Genomic DNA, 27,398 nt, shown 5'->3' with positions numbered 1-27,398 from the left:
GGTCAGTTTATCGGGATCCTCCACAATAATTTTAAAAGTACGTGTAGGCAACCTTACTGAAGATCCAGGGCAAGAACGTGGGTTATTTAAATTTAAAGTATGCCAAAAATTCTTTGGCATTTGCGGATCGGAAAACGGCTGTGACCAAACTTCCCTTCCCCTTCCCCCCACCCCACGTGACAGAATGTTCATCATTTCGCCGTGCTTGAAATCTTTACCATCAATCGCTCTTTTGAGTTGCACCAAAACAATACGAGATCACGGGAGACGAAAAATTCAACAATCCATGGTCTAAGACGCTTTCTTACCTCTCAATCATAAGGGAGACCTTCCTATAAACTTCATTCCCGAGGAATTTTGATGCCCTAGAGCTCAAAATGTCGAGAAAATTTCGGCCTGTTTCTCAAAGTGGAATGTATAGTGTTCGAGGTTCGGAGATAGCGAGGACGGGCAACTCCAATCCACAGATGATTCGCTGTGTTGTAGAGCTGCTAGATGACTCAGAGTTCATCATTGATCTAGATGTAAGTATGAATACGTCGATAAGAGCCTTAAAAATTCTGATTTATTTTTGAATTCTGTGTGCGAGAACAAGTCTTAATAGTATACAGTGCCTTTGGTCTTGACAAAGTATTGACTTGCATTATATTATAATATTACAACCCAGTTGTTGTACGAAATATAGTATTTGGTCTCCTAAAACAGCTCAGTTAGACCTTGTTGTAGGTTTTTGAAAGACCATAAGAGATATTTAGCGCAAAATTGGCTTAATTAAATGGAAAAAGTTCCCGTCGCTTTACGTAAAAGATATTTTAAAACAGGATGAAGGTTCGACGTTCGTGACAAATTTGTAGACGTTCGTGGAGGTCTCAAAATGGTCTTGTTGTCGCCCTGTGTGTCTTCCTTCTCAGATGTTTATTCTAATTATTTTAGCTTTGCGATAACCGGCAAATTTATTTTTTACACTTCCAAGTAACACATAACGGCCTGATTGAAGGAGATTTGTCTGAAGTCAAATATTATAGCTTACAAGTGTTAGAGCTGTCTGTATTTTTGTACTGCAGTCGATTGAAAATATTTGATATGGGTACATGAATTGAAGCGTTTCCAGAAATTATTTTTACGAAAAACACCATTGCAACCAAATAATAATGCTAAGGAATATTGTAATTTTAAAATCAGGAGGATTCCTTTGGACTGAAGTCCTTGTGGGACGTAAAGCTGTGCAAGCTGTTGTCTTGTTGCACTCACCATATCGTTATGGCTTTTGGAAGCTTTCGCCTCATGGACGTTTGATAGTCATTTGTTAAGATATTTGGCATTTCATTGAAACGTAACCCGTACACGTATTCCTCTTATCTGACCATATAATCTTCTCCTTAAAAAAATCGGGGAAACACCTAATACTAATCGTTTAAGTTTAATTTTTTACAACTAAGGTGTACAAGTTATGCCCAAAAAGGCTTGCCTCAGTGATTTTATACGCTTCTTTTTCTCACCTTCAAAAACCAGAAAAGCTATTTCCTTTATGATGTCAAAGGATTTTGGTTGAGATTTTAGTTATAGCTTGTTAAATGGCATAAAGAGTTTTATCCATTTTTGATAAACCATTGAGCTGTCAATGTCAACGTATCAACAATGTGTAATCAGACTGTGGCTTTCGTTCACATAAGTCTTATTCTTCATAATTTGCTATTACACATAAACCCAAATACTAAACTAAACTTACCAAATCTTACTAAAACTCGACAAATTAATTTTTCAAATATTCCATTTCTATTACAGTTAGTAATTTCCTCTTTTTTGATTTTAATTTTCATTCTGAAAATAGAATTTTTACCACTCTTATTGGACAGTCAATGAAAACTGTTTGTAACGTAATTTCCTGAATTGCAAATTCCTGTTAATTGTTGTGGTTTTACTCCTTACACTATATTCTAGACACTCCCACATTTTTATTTTTGATTTCTTTCACATTGAATCTCTCAATTTATTAAAGCCAGCAATCTGCTAGTAGATATATATACTTTACTTTATCTGTTAATTATATAACAAAATCTTTGTTACACATATATTTTAATTCTATGATTGTAGTTAATAGCCTTTAGAAATTGTACAATGCTTGATATTTCTAGTTTCTATATAGAACCTGTAAAATAGTAGAGCGATCTTTATTCAACCTGTGAAAAAAACTATTTATTTAGTACTATAGTTGATAAAAAACAACGGAAAACAATAGGTTTAGAGTCTACTTCTAACTATATATTATACGTACTATTTATTCACAGGTTAAATAAAATCATTCTAGATTAATAGTGGTTACTAGATCTTATTGTATTGTCTTTCTTTGTTTCTATATATTGACTATATTATACATGAACAAGTAGTTTTTGTTTCACATGTTAAGTAATTAGAATCACTTATTCATAACATAGTAAAAAATATTTTCCTTTAGTTTTCCTAATTAAAACACAGTTTATTTATGATAGTGAATTAAATTGTATGTATATGATATCTGTTGAGAATTATGATGATAATCAATTATTTTTTTCAAAGGTATCGAAATATATGTTTATGAAATATATGTACATTTAATTTTATTAACCACTGTGTGTAACTGATTTTAAGATTTTGTAAGCTGTGATTGCAAACAGAATAATCATTTTATTATGTACTCTTTGATTTGAACTTTATTTATCCTGTAAGAAGACCCAAAACTAAATAATTGCCATTTCTGTAAAACAATTTTCCTGATTTCAATCTATAGTCTTACAATATGGTACAAAATTCCTTCAGACAAAATTCGATTAATCTTTAATGTGTTAAGAATTCTGCGTAAAACATGTTTTATGTACATTAATTTAAAACTGTACTTTTCTTGTCATGCATATAATTGAAGGGGTTCATATAATATGTTTAATAATTAATATATATGTAATTGCATTAATTATATATCAGAAGAGTATAAGAAATTAAACCTCATATGACATTAAACCTATTCACATTGCTTTCCTGTTTGGTAAATCTATGAAACTTAAATAATATTTATAATAATTTATCTAACACAAACATAGACTTCCAAATAATTTGCTTATACATTGTATAATGAAAAAAATCTTTGACAACTAGGATAGTAATGATGATAATAATAATAATAATAATGATAATAATAATAATAATAATAATAGTATTTATTTCTTAAAAACAAATAATTATAAAATTTCAATGCTTTTTACAATAGGATTATAAATATATTAATGGATATATATATATATATTTTTTTTTATTGGCCATCAAGACTTTGTATTGATATATGCTAACCCTATAATGACATTGTTCATCCGCTGTGATTCCTATATTGTGTTTTTCTGACGTCTCTAGATAGTGCTATTGTTATGCAAAACTCATTGAGTCATTTCTTCTTATCTGTATTAGCTATTGTCTGAAGATTTCGTCTTTTGTCTTATTTTCATCAAACAGTGTTGGATTGAAATTATGCTGAAGCTCACTGATTATATACAATGCATGTGTAGTCACTTTAGGATATGTCTTAGTTTGCATGAAATAGACCCGTTTTGAATTCCAAATTACCGCTGTGTTTCTTGATCACAGACTCATTAGCACAGGCTTAGCCTTGAGTTTGTGAAGAATATTCACGTGTTCCAGTCAAGGTCTGTCGAGTTTCAAAATGTTTGTATTGTTGAAGTTGTGCATTCTTTACTTTTCAGTTGGTATTTGTGAATATTTAAACACTGATACGAGGCTAACCCTGTGCAAATGAGTCTGTAATCAAGGAACCCCCCCTTAGGGTAGTTTTTGGCAGATTTTCAATCACAGCGTTTCCATGACAATTCCATAGGCATGTTAACTGCCTTTCAAAAAAAATTTTTTCGGTTAATGTTTGAGAACGCTTTGATTGATGTCCTCCAAGACCCTTACAAAACTATGATTCAATGTGAGGAATTGGAAAGAGCTCTAACATACAATATTGAATAAAACATTAGATTACACACACATTTTTATCTTTTTTTTTTTTACTTCCTTTTGTTTATTTTGAGCAGAAAGATTCTAAAGGAGAAGTCTTGTTGAATGAAGTATTCAACCACTTAGATTTACAAGAAAGAGAATTCTTTGGTCTCCACTATTTTGCTCCAGACTCACCTGACAACTTGGTAAGATAATATTTGCCATTAGCAATAACTATTAAACAAGTTAAAAGTTATTTACAATTTTGCACTTCTTTCTTATTTATGATGAAAATGTTTATTTTTTGGACAGTTTGTTGGTTGGATTTCAAAGTAGTAATACACAGTGTCACTTGACATGAGTTTATGTCCATAGTACGTGATATCCTAATTACCATGAGAAATATTTGTCACTGGACATAAATTTATGTCCATCATAAAATGCTAGACTAGTTGCTCGACATGAATTTACGTCCATCATGAAATGCTACACCATGAGAAATATTTGTCACTGGACATAAATTTATGTCCATCATAAAATGCTAGACTAGTTGCTCAACATGAATTTACCTCCATCATGAAATGCTACACCATGAGAAATATTTGTTGCTCGACATAAATTTATGTCAAAATGAAAAAATGCAAAAGTTCAAAAATAAATTTTAACTTGTTTTAGTAATAATTTTTATATAATTTAATAATTTGTATTACATTTTTATTTTTTAAGGATGTACCGTAATCATTATAAGAATTTGTTCTAACTTGAATATGCTAGACTTACATATGTGTACAGTCACAGACTTCTTGTTGTTAAAAAATTGTACTAAGTAATGGTTGACCCCTACTCGTTCTTACTTTATACCCGTAATATATTGCTTCAGGTTTGGTTAAGAGAAGAAAAATTGATAAGAAAGCAACGAAAAGGTAGATAAAATTAATGTCAATTAAACTCCCATAAAATTTTAAAACCTGTTTTGACCAAATTAAGCTACAGTGTACGTAGTTTTGCATGGCCATGAATTTTTTGGACAATCTTTTATTCATGTATTTGGTATTTTTTGTTTAGTCTACTGTGCCCAAAGAAAGTTTCCACAAATTAGCCAATCACATTCTAGTATCTCAATAATGTTGAACACTTGAAAATATATTGTTTTTTGTACCACGAAAATATGGTGTGTGGTTTATATATTTTAATTAATGGTATTTCGTTGCTGCAACATGTTGCATTAACGATCTTCAAGAGTCAAATTATTGACGCTATCTGTTTTGTGTTGTCTTGCGCACAATGTTACTTGAGGCCAACTTTTAACGCAATATTGTAGCACTAAAAATCATCTCGCATAACATCTCCTTTAGTGTCGAGCACTCGTTACATTCGTTATCGTGACTTTTTTTCTTTTTCTCTCTTTAGGCCCACCTCCTTATATTTTCTATTATGGTGTAAGGTTTTTTGTGTCAGACCCTGCAAAACTGACTGAGGATCTCACAAGGTAATAATAAATCAATTCAATTCATTTTATTCAACAATGTAAGAAAATAGTTTATTATATAATTACCGATGAAATATCTATTTTTCTCTATTTCGAAAAATTGATATCTTCACACGTGAAAATAACATGTTATTTTCACGTGTGAAAATAACACCATTGCGATGGCTATTCAAAAATACATGGAAAGAATTGGCTGAAAAAGCCAAAACATAGTTCATTGATAATTATATAATAAACAGAATATTACATGGCCGCTTCGCTACGCTCACTCGTGAAAGATCTTTTCAACACTTGAAGATAAAATTCGTATCTCCTCGTGCCCATGTAATATCCTCTATGTATGTAATACAATGATTGATGAGGCCCAAGCCAGAGGGTTATATGGGGCATTACAAGATATGGAAAATTAATAATAATAAATAACTAGTCAGCAAGTATAAAATAAATTGACATATTGACTCAAGGGCATCCAGATCAATTCCTTGACTCGTTGGTTCTCTTCTGTGCTTAGATGGATTTCCAGTTATCAATTTTTTATATTGTTTATCATCTTGTATCTTATTATAATCGTTAATTATTAAATTCTATACGATTATTATATATGAAATTTGATTTGTAAATAATTTAAGGATTAAAGTAATTTCATTATTTAATAAATGTCATGTGCATAGTATGATACATACTGTACGGTATGATGAAATGAAGCACATGAATTAATTTTCAATATTTTTTGTTGTAGATATTATTTTTATCAGCAAATCAAAAGAGACCTACTCACTGGGAGGTAAAATAAACAATTCTTCTTATTATCATATTTAATTGAATACATGCAGGAAATTTAATGTCGTATGATGTATCATTTATGATCAGACATCAGGTGAATTAACCTATGTACCAGCTATGATATACAAGGGTAAATTTTTACACCGTGAAAAGATGAAAAAACTGAAAAAACTTAGCGTCGAAGGACTAGCATCCGAAATGACAGTAAATTTTTCATCTTTTCACGGTGTAAAAATTTACCCTTTTATCATTACTGCTTCATTAGAAACACCGATGCACGCAACCCACACTAGTTTTAAGCTAGTTATCTCTTCTATGTACATGTACCAGCCACTTAGTTCCAGGACTCAGTTAAATTTTCATTTGATATTAAGTTCGCCTTGTGGTTTCCTATACGTATATACTTCACATACTTTTTAAGTGACAGAGATATCATTAAAACAATAATTGATACTGTACATGTTTGGTTGTCATAGCTCACAGCTTCATGAATGTCATGTTTTCTTTAAAATGTTTCCTAGATTACGGTTCAAGCTACGGTACATTTTTTGTACTGGTGGTATGTTGTGGGTTAAGATTCATATCTGCTTTCATGAATAAATTGGTAGATATTTGATGATATACAATGCCTTATCTGATATAGGATTTACATGTACTTCTCAGGTTACCCTGCTTTTATGATACTGCAGCAGAATTGGCTTCATATATACTTCAAGGTACATGTATTGCAATAAAATACAATACACTTAGCTCAATATAAAGATATTTTTGCTAATTTGCAGGTACTGCCACAAAATAAAATAAAATAAATAAGAAAATAAATTAAGTGAAATTATGATGGAATATGAATAAGATATGTCTATAATGTATATGCAATATAGTGCTAATATAAAATATAAAATATATTTCATTTACAATGTCTTAAAATAAAATATTGATTACGTCTGTAAGTTATACATTACAGTGTACTTTTATAAAATTACACATGATTTATGGTTATTTTTATACTTCTAAATTCCAATCTGGTATAGTAATGGGAGCCATATGTTTGTTACCTACTGTTTATCAAGTGCTGCCCTCATAAAACGACTTAAGATACTTTACACTTAGCTATATACAGTAACTGCTAGTTTACAGTGTAGTCCACTGGAATGGATAGACGTAAATGGATGAATGAGTAAATGAAGGGATGGATGGATGGATAAAGTAATAAATGAAAGTATGGATGGATGGATTAATTAGAAGGAAAATATCATTTATTTGATGTATCTTTTATTGTTCCAGCTGAGCTTGGTGATTATGATCCAAAGCTTCATCTTGATGGCTATGTGGGGGAGTTCAGATTCATTCCTGACCAGGTAGAGTGCAATTTTAACCCTCAGATCTTATCACAATAATCGTGAGTTGTCACATTCATAGACTTTATTACTCATGCTGCAATGTTCAGGCAAGTTGTGTTTTGTGTTTTTTTGTAGCATTCTTAGGATAAGTTTGGATAGAGATTAGTTTGTTACGTTACATGTAATTTTTAGTACAGATGCAATTTGTTTTTAGCTATTAATAGGCAATATTATTGAAAAACAAAACAAAACTCGACTGATTGAACATTTATTAGTTTGTTACATTAATTCTTAGTACAGATGCAATTTGAATAAGAATAAACCATGACTTAGATTAGCTCAGAGCTAATGTTTTAGGATTCTATCTGTGAATTAGCCATGCCCTGACTCTGATAAGCCCAGAGGATGTTCCAGGGTTCAATAAAATGTGAAGGTTTTGTTAATGAATCTCACATTACTATAGCTGGGTAATGTCAGACTAAGATTAAGAATATCATGTAGCCTGTCTTTCAAGTAGTTTTTAAGTTGTCATTTAATGAATGAAATCTGATTAGTAATTACCAACAATTGTTGCCCAAAAACTATATCTTTATTTCCCATCAAGTTTGAAGGAAATGAACAAACCACAACATTATTTCCTCCAGACATCCTGTCTGTCCTGCCCTGCCCGTCATTCCAGACATTTCTCGTTACTAATGAGTTATACATTTTGATGTTACAGACTGACGACTTTGAAGAGAGAGCTAGTGAATTCCATAAACATCACTGTGTAAGTCTTACCACTTTTTTATCATTCATTCGTTATCTTTCTAATATTATTGCTGTTGCATTGTACAGTGTATACACATGTAAGCATTAGGAGGCTGTTAAGTCCTGGTCTAGGTTGGGTGGAGATTTCACTTTGACCTCCCTCAAAAAATATTCAATGCTTTTTGGACCTTAAACTTAACTAAAGAGACCATGCTTACCTTAATGACAGGTACATGTATTTCAACACGATAGTAATATAAGCAGCATGTTATCCCAGCCTCGTTGTACTGTAGAACCCTCATTTAGCAACAGCATAATTTCTATTTGGTGATAATAGTGATGATGATGGTTATCCTGTAATGAAAATTAATGATGATTGTGATTTTACATATTCTTGGGGTAATGCTACCTAATATAGCCACTATGTTGGTTGACAATAAGCTTGTCTTGTTAGATCAACCAACATGGCTGCTGCTTCATTGTTGTTTCGAGTCGTGATTGCACCCTAGGAAGTAATTGATGTAATTGCATAGGTGATTAAGGTTTAATGTGAGTGTCCATTCTTAAAAGACTAGTATAAAATTCCCACTTTTTGGCAGAGTTACATGTTTTTGTTCTTATTATAGAGGGCAAACTCCAGCTGATGCTGAATTTAATTTTCTTGAAGTAGCAAAGAATCTAGATCTTTACGGAGTTAACTTACACTGTGCACAGGTTAGTTCTATACAGTTCTACTCTATAGCAGAAAAGGGAACTCTTGGGCAGGGAGGTGTCTCATGAACGGTGAGTCAGATCAAAGGGCAAGGGCTAGGAGTGGTGGAGGAGGGGGAATCTATAGCAGAAAAGGGAACTCTTGGGCAGGGTGGTGTCTCATGAAGGGTGAGTCAGGTCAAAGGGCAAGGGCTAGGAGTGGTGGAGGAGGGGGACTCTATAGCAGAAATGGGAACTCTTGGGCAGGGAGGTGTCTCATAAAGAGTGAGTCAGGTCAAAGGGCAAGGGTTAGAAGTGGTGGAGGAGGGGGACTCTATAGCAGAAATGGGAACTCTTGGGCAGGGAGGTGTCTCATAAAGAGTGAGTCAGGTCAGAGGGCAAGGGCTAGGAATGGTGGATGGGGGGGACTCTATATCTGGACAGGGCACTCATAGGGAAAGAGGGGGCTTATGAGGAGTGAGTCAGGTCAAAGGACAAGGGCTAAGAGTGGTGGAGGAGGGGGGCTCTATAGCAGGAGAGGGTACTCATAGGAAAGGAGGGGGCTTATGAGGAGTGAGTCAGGTCAAAGGACAAGGGCTAAGAGTGGTGGAGGAGGGGGACTCTGTAGCAGGAGAGGGTACTCATAGCGAAGGAGGGGGCTTATGAGGAGTGAGTCAGGTCAGAGGGCAAGGGCTAAGAGTGGTGGAGGAGGGGAACTCTGTAGCAGGAGAGGGCACTCATAGGGAAGGAGGGGGCTCAGGAGTGAGTCAGGTCAAAGGACAAGGGCTACGAGTTGGGGAGGAGGAGACTTTATAGCAGGAAAGTAAGGGGAAGCAGGAAGTAAAGCCAGCTGAACGTCTTAGTGCAGTTATATTAACCACTGATTTCATTCCTTAACCAGGACAATCAGGGTACTGAACTATTCATTGGTGTTTCGGCTCTCGGGCTGACTGTCTATCACAATAAATGTAAAATCAATTTTTTCCCTTGGTAAGTCAGTCTTAGGTATTAGTATTCCTAATGGGAAATGGTTTCATTTGGGCTGTGGGAATATCTATTGCAAGCTGGTTCTAGGTTCCTTCAACTGAAAGTCATTATTAATTTTATGCATAGACAGCGCGTCCATCAATACCTTTCGTTCTTGAAACCTTTTTTTACCTTTTTTTTCTTTTGGTATGTGTGCCTTAAGGGGGCACTTGGATGAAAACGCCCCAATTTTTCAAAGTCCGAATAATTGAAGTATTTGAGGATAATATGACTCAATTATGATTATGTAAACCAGATTAGTGAAAATTTTCGCCTGGGAGCCACTTGCAGATTGAGAAATTTTGATTAAATGACGTCGTTTACTCACAATTTATATACTAAATAAAATTGATAATTTTTATCTGAGACATTTTACTGTGAAGAAAATATGTTGCTTGGCTACGATTGGGGCCATACAGATACGTTTAATTAAGTTTAAAGTCATTTCAAATTTTTATCCATTTTCATCTAAGTGCCCCTTTAACTGATTTGTTCAGAGGGCCCGAAACAACAGTTTTGAAGCTTTAATAACAAAAACAACGCAATAGGACTAATTCTAAATCCTCACGTTTTCGGCTGTGTATCCGCCATGACAGCTTGAACCCATGTCGCAAATCATTGTAAAAAGATATAATCTGCCTCGTAAACCATTTCAAATCCATCCGTGAAATTGAAAATCAATTGGATTTTTTACATTTAATGATATCAGCCATTCTTTATCAGGTCAAAAATTATCAAGGTTTGCTTCAAAAGAAAACGATTTTACATCCAAATTCGTCCCGATTGGGTAAGTATTGTATATATAGGTCTGTTCGATCTTTCTGCTTTTTTTATTGAGGGGGGAGGGCTTCAGAGAGAAAGATCAACAGTAAATTAACATTTGGGGAGGCTCAAACCTTTTTATTTTGTCGAAAGCTGTTTAATAAACTTTGTTTATAGAGGATAACACTTGACAGTAATTCAACTGATAAACTCGTGGTCCTCTGTTAACGTCTCTGGTTAATTAGGGACGGGACCGCCATTAACGTGATCATCCGAGCCACGTGAAGGTCTAACCATTTTCAGATGTAATTAGTACAAGGGTAGCACCTTCTCCTCAGTTATTTTAAGACGTGAGGAGAGACGGGAGGCGGTTTTCTTGTTGACTTAATAGAAAGTTCTTAATGAGTGAAAAGGGGAGGGCTACAACCACTTTTTAAAATTTACTATGAATTCCCCAGCCCTCCCCCCTTAATTTACTGAGAATTCCCCAGCTCTCCCCCAATGATAACCGTACCTTCCCTCATCCTTTGATTTCCTCGTGTCGAGAAACGTCGCATGCTTTTCTTGGCCTCTAATTCTTTTTATCTGACATCTCTTGCAGAACGAATGGAAAGATAATGTTATAGCTTTCCAGATGCCGACGTACAGAGCGACTAAGAACATGTGGAAAACCTGTGTGGAGTACCATTCGTTTTACAGGTAAGAGATGCTTCGTTTGTTTATTTGCCTGTTTGTTCGTTTGTTTGTTTATTTGTCTGTCTGTCTGTTTGTTTAATTGTCTGTCTGTTTGTTTATTTGTTTGTTTATTCGTTGATTTGCTTATTTGTTTCCTTGCTTGCAGTGTTGCCTGTTTGCTATTTTATCATACTTGTTTGTTTTCCTGTTTACTTTATATATATTTGGTTTGTTACAGTAGTAAGCTTGTCTTGTTTGCTAGTCTACTTTGTTTGTTTTGTTTGTTTGTTCCTGTGTTTGGCTTGCTGATTTTTGTTTGTATGTAAATTGTTTGTTTTTACTTTCTTAATTTTCCTCTTTTTGTTTGTTTGTTACCTGTTGCTTGCTTTGTTTGATATTGTTTTTTGTGTTGCGTTTACTTTTTTTTATCTTTATGTTTTATTTTTTGTGTGCTTGCTTTGCTTTTTTTTATTTATTTGTTCAATTTTTTTTATATCAAACCGTTCACATCATACTGTAACGATTGGACATTTTCTATAACACGTGAAATTAATCGCGGTGACTTGCAATTGCCTTTCCTCTGAACCAATCACCGAGCGACATGCAGCACTAAGGAATATAGGCAAGGGTTGCTTACCATTTAACCCGGAAAAAAAACGGAAATTCCTGTTGGAAAAAACAAATGGTATATGTCATTCCGATCGAAAAGTTCCGGAAAATTCAGTCTTCCGATTGATGTAATCCACTTTTCCCGCTCTTTTCGGTTCTTCCTGTAGACGCGTGTACATATTGTTAGAAGTGAAAATTCCCGCTCTTTTCTTATCATTAGCAAACGAATTTCCAAGAAAACCACGTTTCAGCGTGTAGCTTGTAACTATAGAGTTCGCAGAATATTGAAAACCTTAGTAAACATGTTTTACATCTTTTCCTAGGACCCATTGTCCGAAGCCAACCAACAACAGGAGGTTATTCAGAATGGGCTCTAAATACAGATTCAAGTAAGAACTTTGTCATTTATCACCGGTAAAGCGTTTTTGAATACAAGGTTTTTAACATCAGTTATTGCACTGTTCAGGGGTAAAACAGAGTACCAAGCGATAGAAGAAAGTCGGAATCACGTACGACCTGAGCCAAAGATCGTAAGGTAACATTTCCAACTTCAATGAAGCAAATGATTAGTTAATCGATGGCATGCATCCCTTCCATTGAGAATAAAAGGACAAAAGACGTGGCCCGCCATGTTGGTTGACATGGCAAAGGACACCAAGACCAAATATTTTATCAAAGTCAACCAAAATGGCGCTTATGACGTCACATGCATGCCAAGGAGAGAGAAGTTTTCGTATGACTGTGAAAAGCTCACGGCACGAACACGGTCGTGACACGGCAAGGCATACGCCAGATCACATAACACGAGAATTTAATCTCCATTTAATGAAATACCAAAACACGGCATGAACACGACGCAGACACGGTCACGCAAACGTCACGGCATTCCAGACCAATCACATTGCGTGAGAAACAAATCCCCCAACCAAAATTCTAAAAAAACATCACGGTGAAGTGTTTTAAGGGCGAAATAGACGCCATCTTGGAAATATGTTCCCTAAAACAGTCCCACGATGCACTGCATTACCAACTCGAACCAGTTTTTCCTCAACCTTGCTAATTAACCCATGCTAACTAAGTGACCACTGTTCTTTTTCAGAACCCTAAGTAGAAGATACTCCAAGCGAAGTGACTCAGGTACATGTAAGTGCTGTTAAACTGTTCATCTTCTCTTATTCATCTTCCTGCCTGCCCCTAAAACACTAGTTTCCTTCACAACCGTCATTAGTTTCGGTGAGGGCCCGTGAGGATCTGGGACCGAAACTAATGACGGCTGCAGAGAAGACTACTAAAATACCATCCAAATTAATCTCCAGCAGTGCTGTATGGCATTAACTTGGTAGTATCTTCGTGCAAGGGGAATCCTATTCAAATACGAATTCCGATATGCAAATTCATTCGGCTAGTAGTCGTATCGTACCATAGCAATATTATACTATAATAAATATATTTGTGCATACATTATTAAAGCATCGTTTTAAATGTGACAAAAAAGGAGACGAACAAAGCGAATTCACTTCGCGGCTGAGTGGTCCAACCATTAGCTTTGTGACATTCATCATGACCTGAAAATAGCGGCACAAGTATAATCAGACTGATGCATAATATTTTCATCCTTGTTGCTTGTAGGGTCCCGAAGCCTACGGAGACTCGATCTTGATCGTGAGTTCGAAAAAGACCCTTCATTATTCAACGAGAAGCATGCGCCGAAATTCCACTACTCGTCTGCCCCAAACAGCACTGACAAGTAAGAAATGATTCTTTAGTATCGCTCAGCATTTAGACACATATATTTATATTTTACGTCAACCCTGCCCGTAAGGGGCTCTTACGTGAAGTTCGACATTTGAATCCGGGTTGCCTTGGTGAGAGGCGAGCGCTCTCACCGTTACGCCACCCGTGCTTCCCCTATGATGACCAACATGTTTTTTTCTGTCCTCAAGACTCGATAAAGTAAACTTCAGGAGATCGAATAGCACAAGTGGTAACGTTGGATCAATCGCCAAGCCTTCTGTAGCACAAGATAACCATGTAAGAATGACATACATAAATTACTTTTTAATGGGCTTCCTGTGCTGTAATGGAGAGGATGATTTTTAGAGGGGACGAGGGGACTGGTAAGACACTCATGAAGCTTTCAAATATTGACCAGTGAAAGATATAAACATGCTTGCCACTGATATAGAAATATTGAATAATGTGGTCACTGTTATCAAGCACTCATTAACGTTATTTTTTTCATTTGGTGGCCTGGAAATCCAAAATTTCAAGAGGAACAGTGACACCTCAGTGTTGCACATTTTCTTGATTCTGATTGGCTAAAAAAATTCTCAGATCACCTGGAAAGCTAAGATTATGCCTGCAGAGCGAGGCTCCGGGAAAAGGGGGTTTCTATACATTTAGCAGTCTTGCAGTCTTACATCAAAAGTATACGAAGATTTGTACGTGTTTTCTCCCGCATATTTATATTCTTATAATTTCACAGGAATTTAACATATTTATCTTAATCTTTCTGAATTGGTTAAAATCAATCTTAATCTATAATTTGAAATTATTACTTAAAATATGAATCTAAAATATTCTAATAATGAAGTTGGGGTCATATTTACATTTGCATTCTATACAAATACGTCATTTACCTTGCTCAACTCATGTTGGCCATTACCTCATTTGTCAACTAGTAATGAATATGGAGCGAATTTTCTGATAGATACTGATTTTTTTACACATAAGAGAATTGTTGAATGCTTTTTCTTTTATTCGATTAAACTTCGCCTAACCTTTCTTCTAATTTACCTTGTCAGTAAGGATGTACGTTTGAGTCGCTAACTTAACCAGCTTTTCTGTTTTCTTTGCATGGCTTGTCTCTTTACTTATAACAACCTGGAAATGTAACCAAACTTTGCTTTGAAAAATTGTGTTTCGTATATACTAGGAACTTCAATATGAGCTTGTTCGAAAAAAATTCACTCTAGCATCACCTCTCATCTCACCTCTAAGTTTTACTTGCTGAATTCGCTTTTAAATCCATACGAATCATAACAGCTATCTCGTACACTGAGAAAGATGAAAACATGCTATTTTTTCGCTTTATAACACCTCTCTGTCTCTGAACCGTACTTTCAAAACAGTTTTACTGTGATTTGCTCACTTTACCTTTCTATCCATACGAAACATTGCGATTATCTCGTCCACAAAGACAGAAGAAAACATCCTTGCTTTTTTGCCTCGTAACATCACCACTCAACCGTACTTTCAAAACAGTCTTATCAGTTTTCTCACTTCGCCTTTCTATCCATACGGAACATTGCGATTATCTCGTCCACAAAGACAGAAGGAAACATCCTTGCTTTTTTTGCTTTGTAACATCACCACTCAACCGTACTTTCAAAACAGTCTTATTTTCTCACTTCGCCTTTCCATACATACGGAACATGGCGACTATGTCGTCAACGAAGAAACAAGAAAGCAACTTTTCTTTTCGTTGATAAACCTTCAATTCTTCTAGCAAAAGACAGGTCGTTCTAGTGACTCACTGGACAGTAAGAACTCCGATGAATGTGATGAAGATGAAACTAAAGTGGTACGTAATATTTCTCGTCTCATACTCAATACTGATGCTAGTACCACACTGGTTTTCCTTACATTCATAAATAACTTCTGATGTACGTCCAGTAGAATTGAGCTGTCCAACCGCCATGCCTTAATACTGTGCATCTAGTATCTATCAAATACTGGATATCTTCTCCTTCATCTTTCATCTTGGTTTCCTTTCTTGGTTTCCTTTCTTTCAATTTTTTTCTAAATCCTGCCTCTGTTTACTTTGTGAGATCATGAGGTCTAGAAAATGTTTCCTTGGTAAAATGGATCTAACGAAATAACACTCATTTTCAGTCAAATTTGTTTTTGCGGATACGAAAATGTTCGCGTCCACACGTAGTGTATTCTAATCGTTTTCGAATCGTTTTCACTGTCCACACGTATCCGGAAATTTCAAGATCCGTCCATTTGACGGATAGTTTTATTATTAAGCATGTTTATTGAGCATGCGCAAAATCGTGTTTACGTCATCGTATTCGAAAGTTTGCGGATACGACCGTCCACACGTATCCGTATTCGGAGCGTATTCAAAAGTTTCCACTCTGGAGACCGTATTCGAAAATTTCCGGATACGGATACAAAAATTTACGGACACGTGTGGACGCAACCCGTATCCGCAAAAAAAAAAAAAAAAAAAATTGCGGATACAAAAATTTCCGGATACGTGTGGACGAGGCCTAAAGCATAGCCTGCGTAGCGGCGGGTTCAGTGGTTCGGAGGGACGTTTCGCAGGCTGCCATTGCAGCGAAAAAAGATTAACTCGTTGGCTGCCATCTTCCATTCTATTTGGTATGGACTGCCTCATGAACAGGTTCCTTGTCGTATTGCGGGAGAACATTAGTTAGACAGGCTGTCTCTTTACTATCTTGATACTCTGTCTTAGAGCTTGATCCTGGTTTTGAAGACTGTTTTTTTTATTTCTTTCAGGGAAACGGAACAACACCGCAGGAAGGGTTAATGACTGTTAAGTAAGGGAGAAAATTATTTGCTTAGACAATTGCTTGCTCGCTTGATTTTACCGATCCATTTATCCGTCCGTACGTCCGACCATCTATCCTTTTATCCATTCATCCATCTGTCCATCACATCCATCCATCCATCCATCCATCCTTCCATCTCATCCCATCCCATCCCATCCATCCATCCATCCATCCCATCATTTTCATTCAATTCGTTATCTTGTTACCAATGTTACTTTTCTCGTATCGTAGAATGGATCCTGATGACAAGGGACGGTTTGGTTTTAATGTTCAGGTAAGTACTGTGTGGTGGTGACACTAGCACTAGTATCAGTATAACTGGTAGTTTTCTAATTTCTGACTTTTTCCTACTAACATTTTATTTTCAGGGTGGCTCTGATATCGAACTTCCAGTAATCGTTTCCAAGATAGCTCCTTCGACACCGGTATGGAAATATTCTTTGTTACTTTGTTTTTCCTTCCCTTCCCTTCCCTTCCCTCCCCTTCCCTTCCCTTCCCTTCCCTTCCCTTCCCTTCCCTTCCCTTCCCTTCCCTTCCCTTCCCTTCCCCTCCCATCCCCTCCCATCCCATCCTATCCTATCCTATCCTATCCCCGAAACAACGTTATGGTGAACCCTTCTTCAGTGTACTAATTTCAATTCAAGTAAGAGACTCCATTAAATAATCAGTCAAATCCACTTTAAACTCATCTAGCACTGTCTTATATAAAATCTCCCAGGCTGATCTATGCGTGCCACAGCTCCAAGAAGGAGATGAAATTGTCTATATAAACGGCCAGTCAATGAAGGGTTTGGCGCATTTAGAGGTACGTATTAATATATGATTGATATCATACTAATAGTACTTTTCTCATTCCGTAAATACCTCTGTGTTTTATGGCTAAAATAGTAAAATGCACAGGCTTAGCCTCACTTGAAAGTAAGGCTGCGTTCATAATGTATGGCAGAGGCAGAGGGGCGATCGGAAAAATTTTTATCAGTAAATTGGGTGGGGGGGGGGGGGGGTTGAAATATTTTTTTCAGAGAATTTGGGGGGATTCAAAATTTTTAGAAGAAGCTATGAGAGATTGCCCGGGGTTCAGGGGGTAGGGGGTCTTAATTTTTTTTTTTGTCATTTAAAGATTTCACCTGCCCCCCCCTCCAATCTGCCATACCTCATGAACGCAGCCTAAATCGTTCACAAACGTCAGCTGTATCGTAAAAATGTACATCTTGAAAAATACCAATAATTTGAAATCCCAAGGTCTTTTAATGTTATCTGTAAATAGCTGACTTATAAACGAGACTAAGCCTGTGCAAATGAGTCTGTGGTCATATCTCATAAAATAAACTGTTATTCTTTGCAGATTGTAGAGTTGATACGAAGTATTAGTTGCTGTAAAAATCAAACGCTAATACTAACCATACGACCAAATGGTAAGTGACTTTTACGGTGCGCACAGAATTCGGTCATCCAGCAATCCCATACCAAGAGCCTGCGCTCCTTCTGGCCTGCGGCGAAATACTAGAGAAACTTGTTCTTCGCCGCAGGCCAGAAGAAACGCAGGCTCGGGGTACGAGATTGGTCACCCAGCTGATCTAAAATAGTGACGTAGGAAGAACGTCACTGCAAAACTGAGGTGTCATGAAGCCTGTGAAAATTGACCAGCGAAAAATCAAAACCTGTCCACCGTTGTAATAAAAATATAGAATTCAGTTATGCGTGTTACTGTCATCACCCTCTTATAAGTGACGTTTTTTTCTTTTTTGTTTTTGTTTTGGTTTTTTTTTGGTTTTTGTTTTTGTTTTCATTTGATGGCCTGGAAATCCATGATTTCAAGAGGAAGAGTAACACCACAGTTTTGCAAATTTCCTTGATTCTGATTGGCTATCATTTTCTCTCAGATCCGCTGGATGTTTATTCCAACTTGTCTACTCATCCTGGCAACATTACTTTATTTAACTGAACCGTTACATTTTTAAAATGAAATGAAATCAAATAGGATAATCCAGTGGCTCTTTCCACTCTGACTCCACGCACTGTGATTTACTATTGGTTTTACCATGAGCAAACTCGTCAAAACCTCGTTGGTAATTCGACAAATCATTGCCAAAATGAGAAATAGCCATCAGTTTTTTCCCCGTAAAGTAGATGATCACCAGAGCAGTTTTCGCATGACTGTGAAATGTGCCGTAAACGTGCCGTGCCTTGACCATGAATGCTATCTAGAATCTTAATTGGCTGATTTTTTTCTCGCGCAATGTGATTGGACTGAAAGTGCCGTAACCTTTGCGTGACCGTGTCCGCGCCGTGTTAGCCGTATTTCAGGCATTTGATTGGACGGGAGAGTAAATTCTTTAGCAATGTGATTGGTCTGGCGTTTCCCTTGCTGTGTCACGACCGTGTTCGTGCCGTGAGTTTCACAGTCATACGAAAACTTCTCTAGTCCAGTAACATAGGCATTCAAAATATAACATTGTGTGATGGATATTTTCGGATAATTAAAGAAAACGTTTCGTTTTGTATTGTTGTCCTCAGTGTTCGCTTCTCAAGGACCAAGATCCATCAACGATTCACCTACTCACGTTTTGTCACCCGAGCAATATATTGAAAATGAACGAAAACACGAACAAGATATCATTATTGCTAAAAAAGAAAAGGCCGAAGCCCGAGATGAAGAGGCGCTTCGAGTCTCGATAGAACAACTAAGAGAGGTCTGTATACAATACTCTGCGTAGTACTCTCACACTAATCCTCTTGAGTAAGAGATCTGCCTCTGGTACTGTAACTAATACTTTAGCTGGACACGTGTTTCTGTTATACGTTTACTTCTCTGGGCTTCCTATGGAAGACGACGGAAGATGGTAAATGAGAAGGGAGAAAAAGGGTAGTTTTTCTAGGCCAAATTACACAGGTAGCCCAAAAGAGATGATAAGATGCCTGGGGAGTAGGGTAACGAGAACAAACTGCCTCGACGTATAGAGGAAAAGAAATCACGTCAAACGTCAATAGAATCAAAAACAAATCAAAAACGACTTTTTTTCGGCTGAGTTGTTTCCCATTTCGAGATTTTTTGAAATTATCCGCTTATTGATGGGTTGCAAGCACTTCCAAGACAGTCAAAGGACAAAAACATGACCATCTTGGTACGGTAACAATGGATGCTAATGAAACATATTTTGTTAAATAGCACGAACGTCGTCGTGCTGCGATGACGTAACGATCGAGCAATTGTGCTTTCCCCATTGCCTCCCTAGTCTCCCCCACATCCGCTTTCAGTGTCGTCACGCAACGCTTTCTCCCCTGACTATCGCCTCCCACGCTTGTGACAGAAAAAGCTAATCTCAGCTAATCTCGACACGATTTTGTGGTTTTCTTAATCCTCTAAGAATCCAAACTGAACGATAACTTTGTATATGACCAACGCGAGATGATACACACATTATATGTCATCGTTGCAAAGGCGCTACGATAACAAACCAGTAATCAATTACGATTTTATTGGTGATTGGATTGAATCAGTGGAGTGTGGCCCAAACTCTCTGTAAATAAATAAATTGCTCATCCCATTGTTTTTGTTTTTTCCCCGTTTTCAGAATCTAGACAGTGGAGATTTACTGGTTTACTTCCAAGTAAGTTTCACTTTTACTCCTGGTTTTCCAAAGACAAGCGACGCAAGCATTTATATTACATAATTACGACATAGACAAGATCAGATTCACAGTTATGCAACTCCTTTACATTTGAGTAGAACAAAATATCCAGTCTGCGCTTGAGACTACCAATAATCTGACTTTCCTGTTATAGTTCTGTATATTTATCCTTCTTGGCTTTCTCGTTCCTCAACCACAAACCAAATCTCTTCACTTTTATTTTAGGAACTTTATCGAAAAAAGCCAGGAATGTCAATGGACGAAGCACGCAAACCAGAGAACCTCCCAAAGAACAGATATCGGGACATCCTCCCATGTGAGCACTGCTATCTTTGTTATCTCTAGTGGTTCATAATCAATCGGGTTGTCATATCAGATCTGTCTTGTGGTACATGTGGTATAGGATACGCGGTGCCAGCTGACACACAAGTGCGCAGTCGAACATTTCTGAGTCTCTTTTAATAAATCCCACAATGCCTTATTTTCCGAATGTGACGTCAAATTTATTTTGAAATTTGTTTTACTTATTTTGATGAATTTAAAAAGATTAAGTTTGATGTGAAGAAAATAAACTTCATGTAAAGCTCGGGGGAAAAAAATGTTTTGGGATTTTTACAGTATGCATTGACTTTTTGAATCTGCTTAATACGTATAGCCCGCTGTTATGGACACTCGCGTTCGACCCCCTTCAAAAGCTATTCTTATTTTCCTTTGACACGAAAATGTGTTCCATATCAGAATAACTGAAAGCTCTGTACGGCTAAATGGTTTATCGATGGTTAGTAATAACAGAGTTCCTGTGGATTTGGCGGGAACTTTTGCGCTAAACTAACGCGTGCGTCCAAACTCTGAAACCATAGCAACGCCACTGCAAAGCTGAATTTTTCCCCCAGACCAATTGTTATTTTGAAGTTATATTTGTGTTTGTTGTTTTTGCAGACGATGATACTCGTGTGAAGCTCCTCAAAGGAAACAGTGATTACATTAATGCTAACTATGTCAATGTATGTTAAGTTTTATTTATTTATTTATTTATTTATTTATTTATTTATTTATTTATTTATTTATTATTTTTATTTATTATTTATTTATTATTTATTTATTTATTTATTTATCTATTTATCTTTTTATCTATTTATTTATTTATGTATTTATTTATTGGTTTTTATTTAGTTGGTTTTGGTTTGTTCGTCAGTTATTTTTGTCGTTCGTTGCTTTCATTGATCTTTCTCCCTATTCTTCTTCTTTCAGATGGAAATCCCATCCCGGCACATCGTCTTAACATACATTGCAGCACAAGGTCCGCTAGAAAAAACTTGTGGTGATTTTTGGCAGGTAAAATAAAAGCCATCAAATAGATCCATTTGTTTACCGTAAAAATTGATTAAACCTCGTATGATTTGATCTGCTTCAGATGGTTTGGGAAAAAGAATCGACGTTAGTGATCATGTTGACGACTACGATGGAAAGAGGACGGGTAAGATGATGTGCTACAGTGAATATCCTAATGAAAGGCGTGCTGGTCACATTTTGTTTAATTTGTGATAATCATCGTCGTTGTCGTCGACTTCATCTTTATCCTCGGCATCATTGACAACACGATGATAATTATGATAAAGAACTATAATGCCTAAACGGGCTTTGACCACCCTTTATGGGGAGTTAGGATGGCGTGGTGGTAAAACGCTCGCCTGGCTCACCTCTGTGGTCCGGGGTTCGAATCCCAGTCACTCCATGTGAGCTGAGTTGGTTGGCTCTCATTCTGACTCCGAGGGTTTTTCCGGTCCTCCGGTTTTTCCTCCCTTCCCTCAAATCAACCCTAACTAATTCAAACTGGTTAGAACTGTGCTCCGGGGTCATTCATGGACTTGTATAGCGGCTGCCTCAGAGGCGCCTTCACTTGCTTTCAGTTCGACCCCGTGAGCTGCGCCACTGCAGCTGTACTTGCGGTGGTGATAAGCGATGACAAGTTTTTTTTAAATGAGATATCAAGTCAGCAAAATCAAATGAAATCCAGAGGGGTAGGAGGCAAATATTTCTTTCTTCCATTCATTTCATTTTTTCCTTCTAGGTGAAATGTCATCAGTATTGGCCAGAGGGAGACGATACGTGGACATTTGGTAACCTTGAAGTAGTCTGCACTAAAATAAGAGATTTCTCTCCGTCTTACGTCTACCGAGAGATGTATGTCACAAATAATAAAGTAAGTGCTTTAGCCATCTGTGCTGTATTTTCCCAATAATATATGAGACCTATACTGCTAATTATACCCTAGTACATAGTGATTTGTTTTAGAGTGGGAATCAACGGTCGTGTAGCGGTAGTGAACTCTCCTATAACCTCTGGGGTCTCGGGTTAGATTTCTTGAACATCATCACTAACATCTGAACAAAGTACTAGTTTGCTAGGTCTCTTAGCCGTGCCCATGCTTGGATCAGCCCAGAGGGCCTAGAGGTTGTTTTAAGGTTCAATCCGCTTTGAATAAGCCGTGCCCTGAATTTGATTAGCCCAAATGTTGTTTCAGGGTATCGATAAAATTTGAGCCATTTCGTATGATTGAGACTAGAAAGGGCACCTTTCGTAGCCATATTATCGCCTTTTGTTAAAAGAACAGTTCACATAGTTCGCATAGTTGTTAAAACACTGAAGCGTATTTTTATTCTGCCTGACAGAGTTTACGTAGCAGAGTCATAGTCCAACTGCAATACCTGGCTTGGCCGGATCATGGTAAGTATCTTACTACAGTAGCTATAAAACAAGAATGCTTATAAAAGGGAATATCTCTGTTTTCCTTCTTCAGATTTTTATTCAGTTCAAAAACCTTGTTAACTGCTTTTGTCTCATAATATTAAAGTTATAAATAAATTTGATCAATAAAGTTAATAAATCAGAACTTCATTCGGTAACCATAGCAGAAGTTAGAAGACGTTTAAGCAGTCTTAATAATTTTTGATTTATTTTTACTTTGCTTCGACAAGAGTGTAATAAAGTTTTCTAAGTCTAATGAGCTTAGTTAATTTTCTATAACACGAAACCGCTTCATTGTACAAAAACAAAACACAACAGAGATTCCTAATTACGTGTCGAAAAATGCACAAAATAAAATGAGAAAGTAGCTCAAAGTCATAATTTAATTTCGTCATTTTAAGTGTCAAATGTTCTTCTTCGTGCCTTGCCTTTATATCGAAGATGCATGTTGTGCTTGAAGAAAACCTTCATCCAACCAACTTCTTTAGCCATATTTATCATTTCCTCTGTAACTTCCTCGCAATGTGAACGTACAATCCTTCTCCATACATTATCAGAGGAGCAAACATTCTTCATGTAGCGGTTAAGACTTGTAAGATGAACTATGTCAACAACGTTCAAATACGAAGCAACTCTCATCAAAACTCGAGGAGGCAATCGTACTAGCCAGTCTCCACATGCGATTCCATGGACAAGCCTCAACGTTTCGTCTCCAAATACACGGTTTATATCGCTTTGTAAGAGCTCTTCGTGTTCAAAGTCAGACCAAGGGACTTTCTTTTGGCTTGGAGGGGTTCCTCTTTCTTCTCTTCGCAAAGCAATCCGCCATGTTCGCCATATTACTTCAGTCTCTGTGACGATTAACTGATGAAAATCTTTGCTTGGCGGCGGTGCTTGGGCTGCCTTTTCAACGTGAATCAAACTTTTACTCATATTTATCACAATTTCGTTATTTTGGAAGGTTTTTTCAATGAATATTTCTGCAAAAAATTGTTTTGAATCTCAAAAAACTTGTGAGTGCAAAACTTCCTCGAAAAAAAAAAAGACAAACTCGCCATGATCACGTGATCCAGGTTAACCTATCACGTACCAGTTTTTTCGCTTACTTTTTCTAATACCTTTTCGAGAGGGGAGGGGAAGGGAAGATCTTTTGAACTATTAGATCTAAGTTTTTGTTTGAAAGTTTATATGTATCTAAATTTTAATTTACTGAAATGATATAGATGATTATGATAATATTCTAATGCAAAAAGCACCTTAAAAGTCTAGATTGTTAATTGGTTTACCATACCTTTTTTCTTTCTTCCGTTCTTTCTTTCTTTCTCTCTTTCTTTTCCAGTTTTCTTTTCTTTTCTTTTCTTTTCTTTTCTTTTCTTTTCTTTTCTTTTCTTTCTTAATTTAAATTTTGTCGCTTGGGAAAATGCTAAAATATTTTCTCTCTCGTTGATTTAGATGTACCAGAGGATGCCACAGATTTTCTCGAGTTTGTCCACAGTGTAAGGCACTACCGTGAGGGAACAAGTACACCCGTAGTAGTCCATTGCAGGTATTAATTTGATTTTAGTTTTCATCAATTTTGTTTATTGTTTACTAATTAATAAAATATTTACAGATTATAAATATCGCCAACACATCAAGGTTATTTTATTTTATTGACCAATCAAAAACTTCAGGAAATCATACTAATTTGGGTATGATTATGTTGTTGGAAATTGTGGTGGTCCATGCCACAAAAGCCTCGCAACTGTAAAAAAATATCGAACGTGACCTAGACTTGAGTGAAAAACATTGCTTCCAGGGAGCTTCCAGGTCAAGGATGAACAAAAACATCAAGTCCAGGCTCTATTTTCTGTGGTCATTTTAGAGAATTCAGGAAAATTATGTTCAAACATTTTAAAATTTAATTTAATTTTTTAAATATAATATAATTTTTTTTTTCAAAACATTTTAAAGATGTTTGATTTTATCCGTTGTAGTGCCGGTGTTGGTCGTTCCGGAGTTCTGATGTTCATAGAAACTGCATTTGCCATGATAGAAGGAGCCGAACCGGTTTACCCCTTGGAAATAGTCAGGAAAATGAGAGATCAGCGAGGATCACTCATACAAACACCGGTAAATATTGTCTGCCTTTCATGTTTACTCCGCTACATGACGGGATGACGTGACGGGATACATGTGTCACACAAGATTGATTTGATGTCATGCAAGACACCATTATCAAAGCAAAGACATTATTCAGGAAAAGGTTTATATATTGCTTTGATAATGATGTCTTGCATGAAAATGAAATCGAAACGACAGCGTTATACATGTCGGGATGACGTGGATCTCTGTGACACACGAGATTCACGATGACTTTTGAACGGGTGTTGTAGCGGTGAGAGCGCTCTCCTCTAACCAATGCGACCCGAGTCCCGCCGTACTCGATGTCGTACGTAAGTAGAGTTGCTTTTTGGTTCTCCCCTGTGCTTTGAGGGTTTTCCGGGTTTTCCGGTTTTCCTCCCTCCGTAAAAATCAACTTATAAATTCCATTTGGAATCCAGTGGAAGAAGAGCCACTCTGAGGAATCCACTGTTAATCCCATTATTTGTTTGTTATTTATTTAGTTAGTTAGTTAGTTAGTTAGTTAGTTAGTTAGTTAGTTAGTTAGTTAGTTAGTTAGTTAGTTAGTTAGTTAGTTAGTTATTTATTTATTTATTTACCTACTTATTTATTTATTTATTTTTTTGCCTGTCTGTCGCCGATTTAATATTACTTAAAATTATCTTCCCACAGGGACAGTTCTTGTTCGTCTGCGACGCAACACTGAAAGCTTATGACGGTGAGTTCTAGTGATGGTTGTATTTGTTTACTATTTGATGGGAACTGTCGCTCTCAATATTCTGGTTAGGAACTCGGGAAAAATAGTAAAAAATTACATCCTTGGTTGTGTATGTTGGGTATTTCGTAACTACTTTGCAGTTTGTCTCATTTTTTTCATATTAAATGAGTACATTATAGCTATATTATTATTATTATTATTATTATTATTATTATTAACTATTATTATTAGATTCAGCAGAGACCGTTCGTTTTTTATAGACATGGGGGTGGGGAGGGGCATGGAGTGATTTTAGGAATTGAATTAAAAAGATGTATGAACCTTTCCTAACCTGATTTTTTTAAGCAAGATAAAACAAATTTATACATTTTCTATTTAGCTAATTATTTTTGGGTTGACCCCCTTAAATTCCATATTTTTTACGCCCCCCCCCCCCCCCCCCCCCAAATCTACCAGCCTCCCAGTTGTCGTAAAAAATGAACGGTATGTTTCTAATCTTCTCGTTTTCCTTCGTACCTTGCAGAAGAAGTTGTGCGACCGTTACCAATCAGTTGAGATTAACAACATCAATTCGACTTTTTATACTAATGACAAGTCGTCAAGAAGTAAAATCCATGGCTCCATCGAATACGACAATTACGTACACAGCGCATGCGTGAGAATAATCCCACATGGTTTGTCCGAGAGTGAGGTTTATAAACTCAAAGAATGACGTTCTTTTGGGAGCGCTGTCGGATTCAAACTTTGCCCTGTGGCATCGCTGATAGGATATAATTTTATCGTCGAGTAAATGGTAACTGCTTAGTTAAAACTGCCTAAGGGAACAAACAATGGGTTCTCGGTTGAGCAAATGTACTCTTGATTAAAGGCTAAATGTTTTCCACGATGGGCGTCAAATCTCGTCGAAAAATCAATGTCATCTCTTACGCAGCCGATGGTGGACTTTCTTAACGCAGAGATTTTGAATATACACAAGAGAAGGTGTAAGATATAAAAAGCGTTATTCGAACACAGATGTTTCAAGATCAATTATCATTGTGTGTTTGGAAGTTTGGGTATTGATGTTCATCAAACATTATTGCATCGTAGCTTTTGTTTACCCAACCATTTGTAAACGTGAAATGAAAACAATAACATTTTATCGCTAAGTTGAACAAAATTATTTTAGTGTTATAACGTGATCAGACGTTTTTAGTTTTTGTCCTAAAATAAGGGAAGGTACGCAAATTAGCTCGCTTTTCAGATAACTTCGAGTTTTCTTCAGGCTTCTACTAAAATGAGGGGAAAATTACCGGGGCAGCCCAACACGATCTTTTTCACTGGTCCATAATTTTCCTCTGCCAAAATACCATGGAGGATAAGATGTCTTCATTCATCATTCCCAGCTTCTACCGAAGATTTCAGTCGATTTTAAGAGAAACCATGGCTTGATAGGAGCTTTTCGTCACTGTAAAGGGCTCTTACTTTACTTGATGGATACATTAAGAACTATCACCATATTAAAGTGATGATGTTCATTATGTTAAA

The 27,398-nt window shown here is 36.4% G+C and overlaps 1 protein-coding gene and 1 pseudogene across 1 annotated transcript; one reads left to right on the top strand and one right to left on the bottom strand.

Moving 5' to 3' along the window:
* Positions 1–204: 204 nt before the first annotated feature.
* LOC116305645 (tyrosine-protein phosphatase non-receptor type 4) lies at positions 205–27,398 on the top strand. The gene is made up of 34 exons (XM_089036663.1): positions 205–524; positions 4,062–4,172; positions 4,847–4,889; positions 5,377–5,455; positions 6,195–6,239; positions 6,902–6,954; positions 7,523–7,596; positions 8,300–8,351; positions 8,957–9,042; positions 9,920–10,008; positions 10,768–10,831; positions 11,408–11,505; positions 12,414–12,479; positions 12,557–12,625; positions 13,190–13,233; positions 13,720–13,837; positions 14,034–14,121; positions 16,618–16,658; positions 16,902–16,944; positions 17,039–17,095; positions 17,389–17,475; positions 18,016–18,085; positions 19,188–19,363; positions 20,246–20,281; positions 20,528–20,618; positions 21,242–21,306; positions 21,554–21,637; positions 21,717–21,779; positions 22,374–22,505; positions 22,975–23,029; positions 24,503–24,596; positions 25,027–25,162; positions 25,826–25,871; positions 26,395–27,398. The coding sequence occupies exons 1-34, from the start codon at positions 378–380 to the stop codon at positions 26,424–26,426; spliced, it is 2,634 nt and encodes an 877-aa protein (XP_088892789.1). The 5' UTR covers positions 205–377; the 3' UTR covers positions 26,427–27,398.
* Positions 23,277–24,508, bottom strand: LOC116305647 (F-box only protein 36 pseudogene; annotated as a pseudogene).

This window comes from Actinia tenebrosa, unplaced genomic scaffold (genome assembly GCF_029948245.1).
Source record: "Actinia tenebrosa isolate PJP-AT-01 unplaced genomic scaffold, QUT_ActTen_1.0 PGA_scaffold4__44_contigs__length_22323623, whole genome shotgun sequence".
In the NCBI taxonomy this organism is placed as follows: Eukaryota; Metazoa; Cnidaria; class Anthozoa; order Actiniaria; family Actiniidae; genus Actinia; species Actinia tenebrosa.
This window is presented reverse-complemented; position numbering and strand designations above follow the sequence as displayed.

Coding starts and splice junctions, on each gene's coding strand:
- LOC116305645 (XM_089036663.1), top strand. CDS start 378: ATGTCGAGAAAATTTCGGCCTGTTTCTCAAAGTGGAATGTATAGTGTT. Junction 13,838..14,033: donor GCCCCAAACAGCACTGACAA/GTAAGAAATGAT, acceptor TCTGTCCTCAAG/ACTCGATAAAGTAAACTTCA. Junction 19,364..20,245: donor CGATAGAACAACTAAGAGAG/GTCTGTATACAA, acceptor CCCCGTTTTCAG/AATCTAGACAGTGGAGATTT.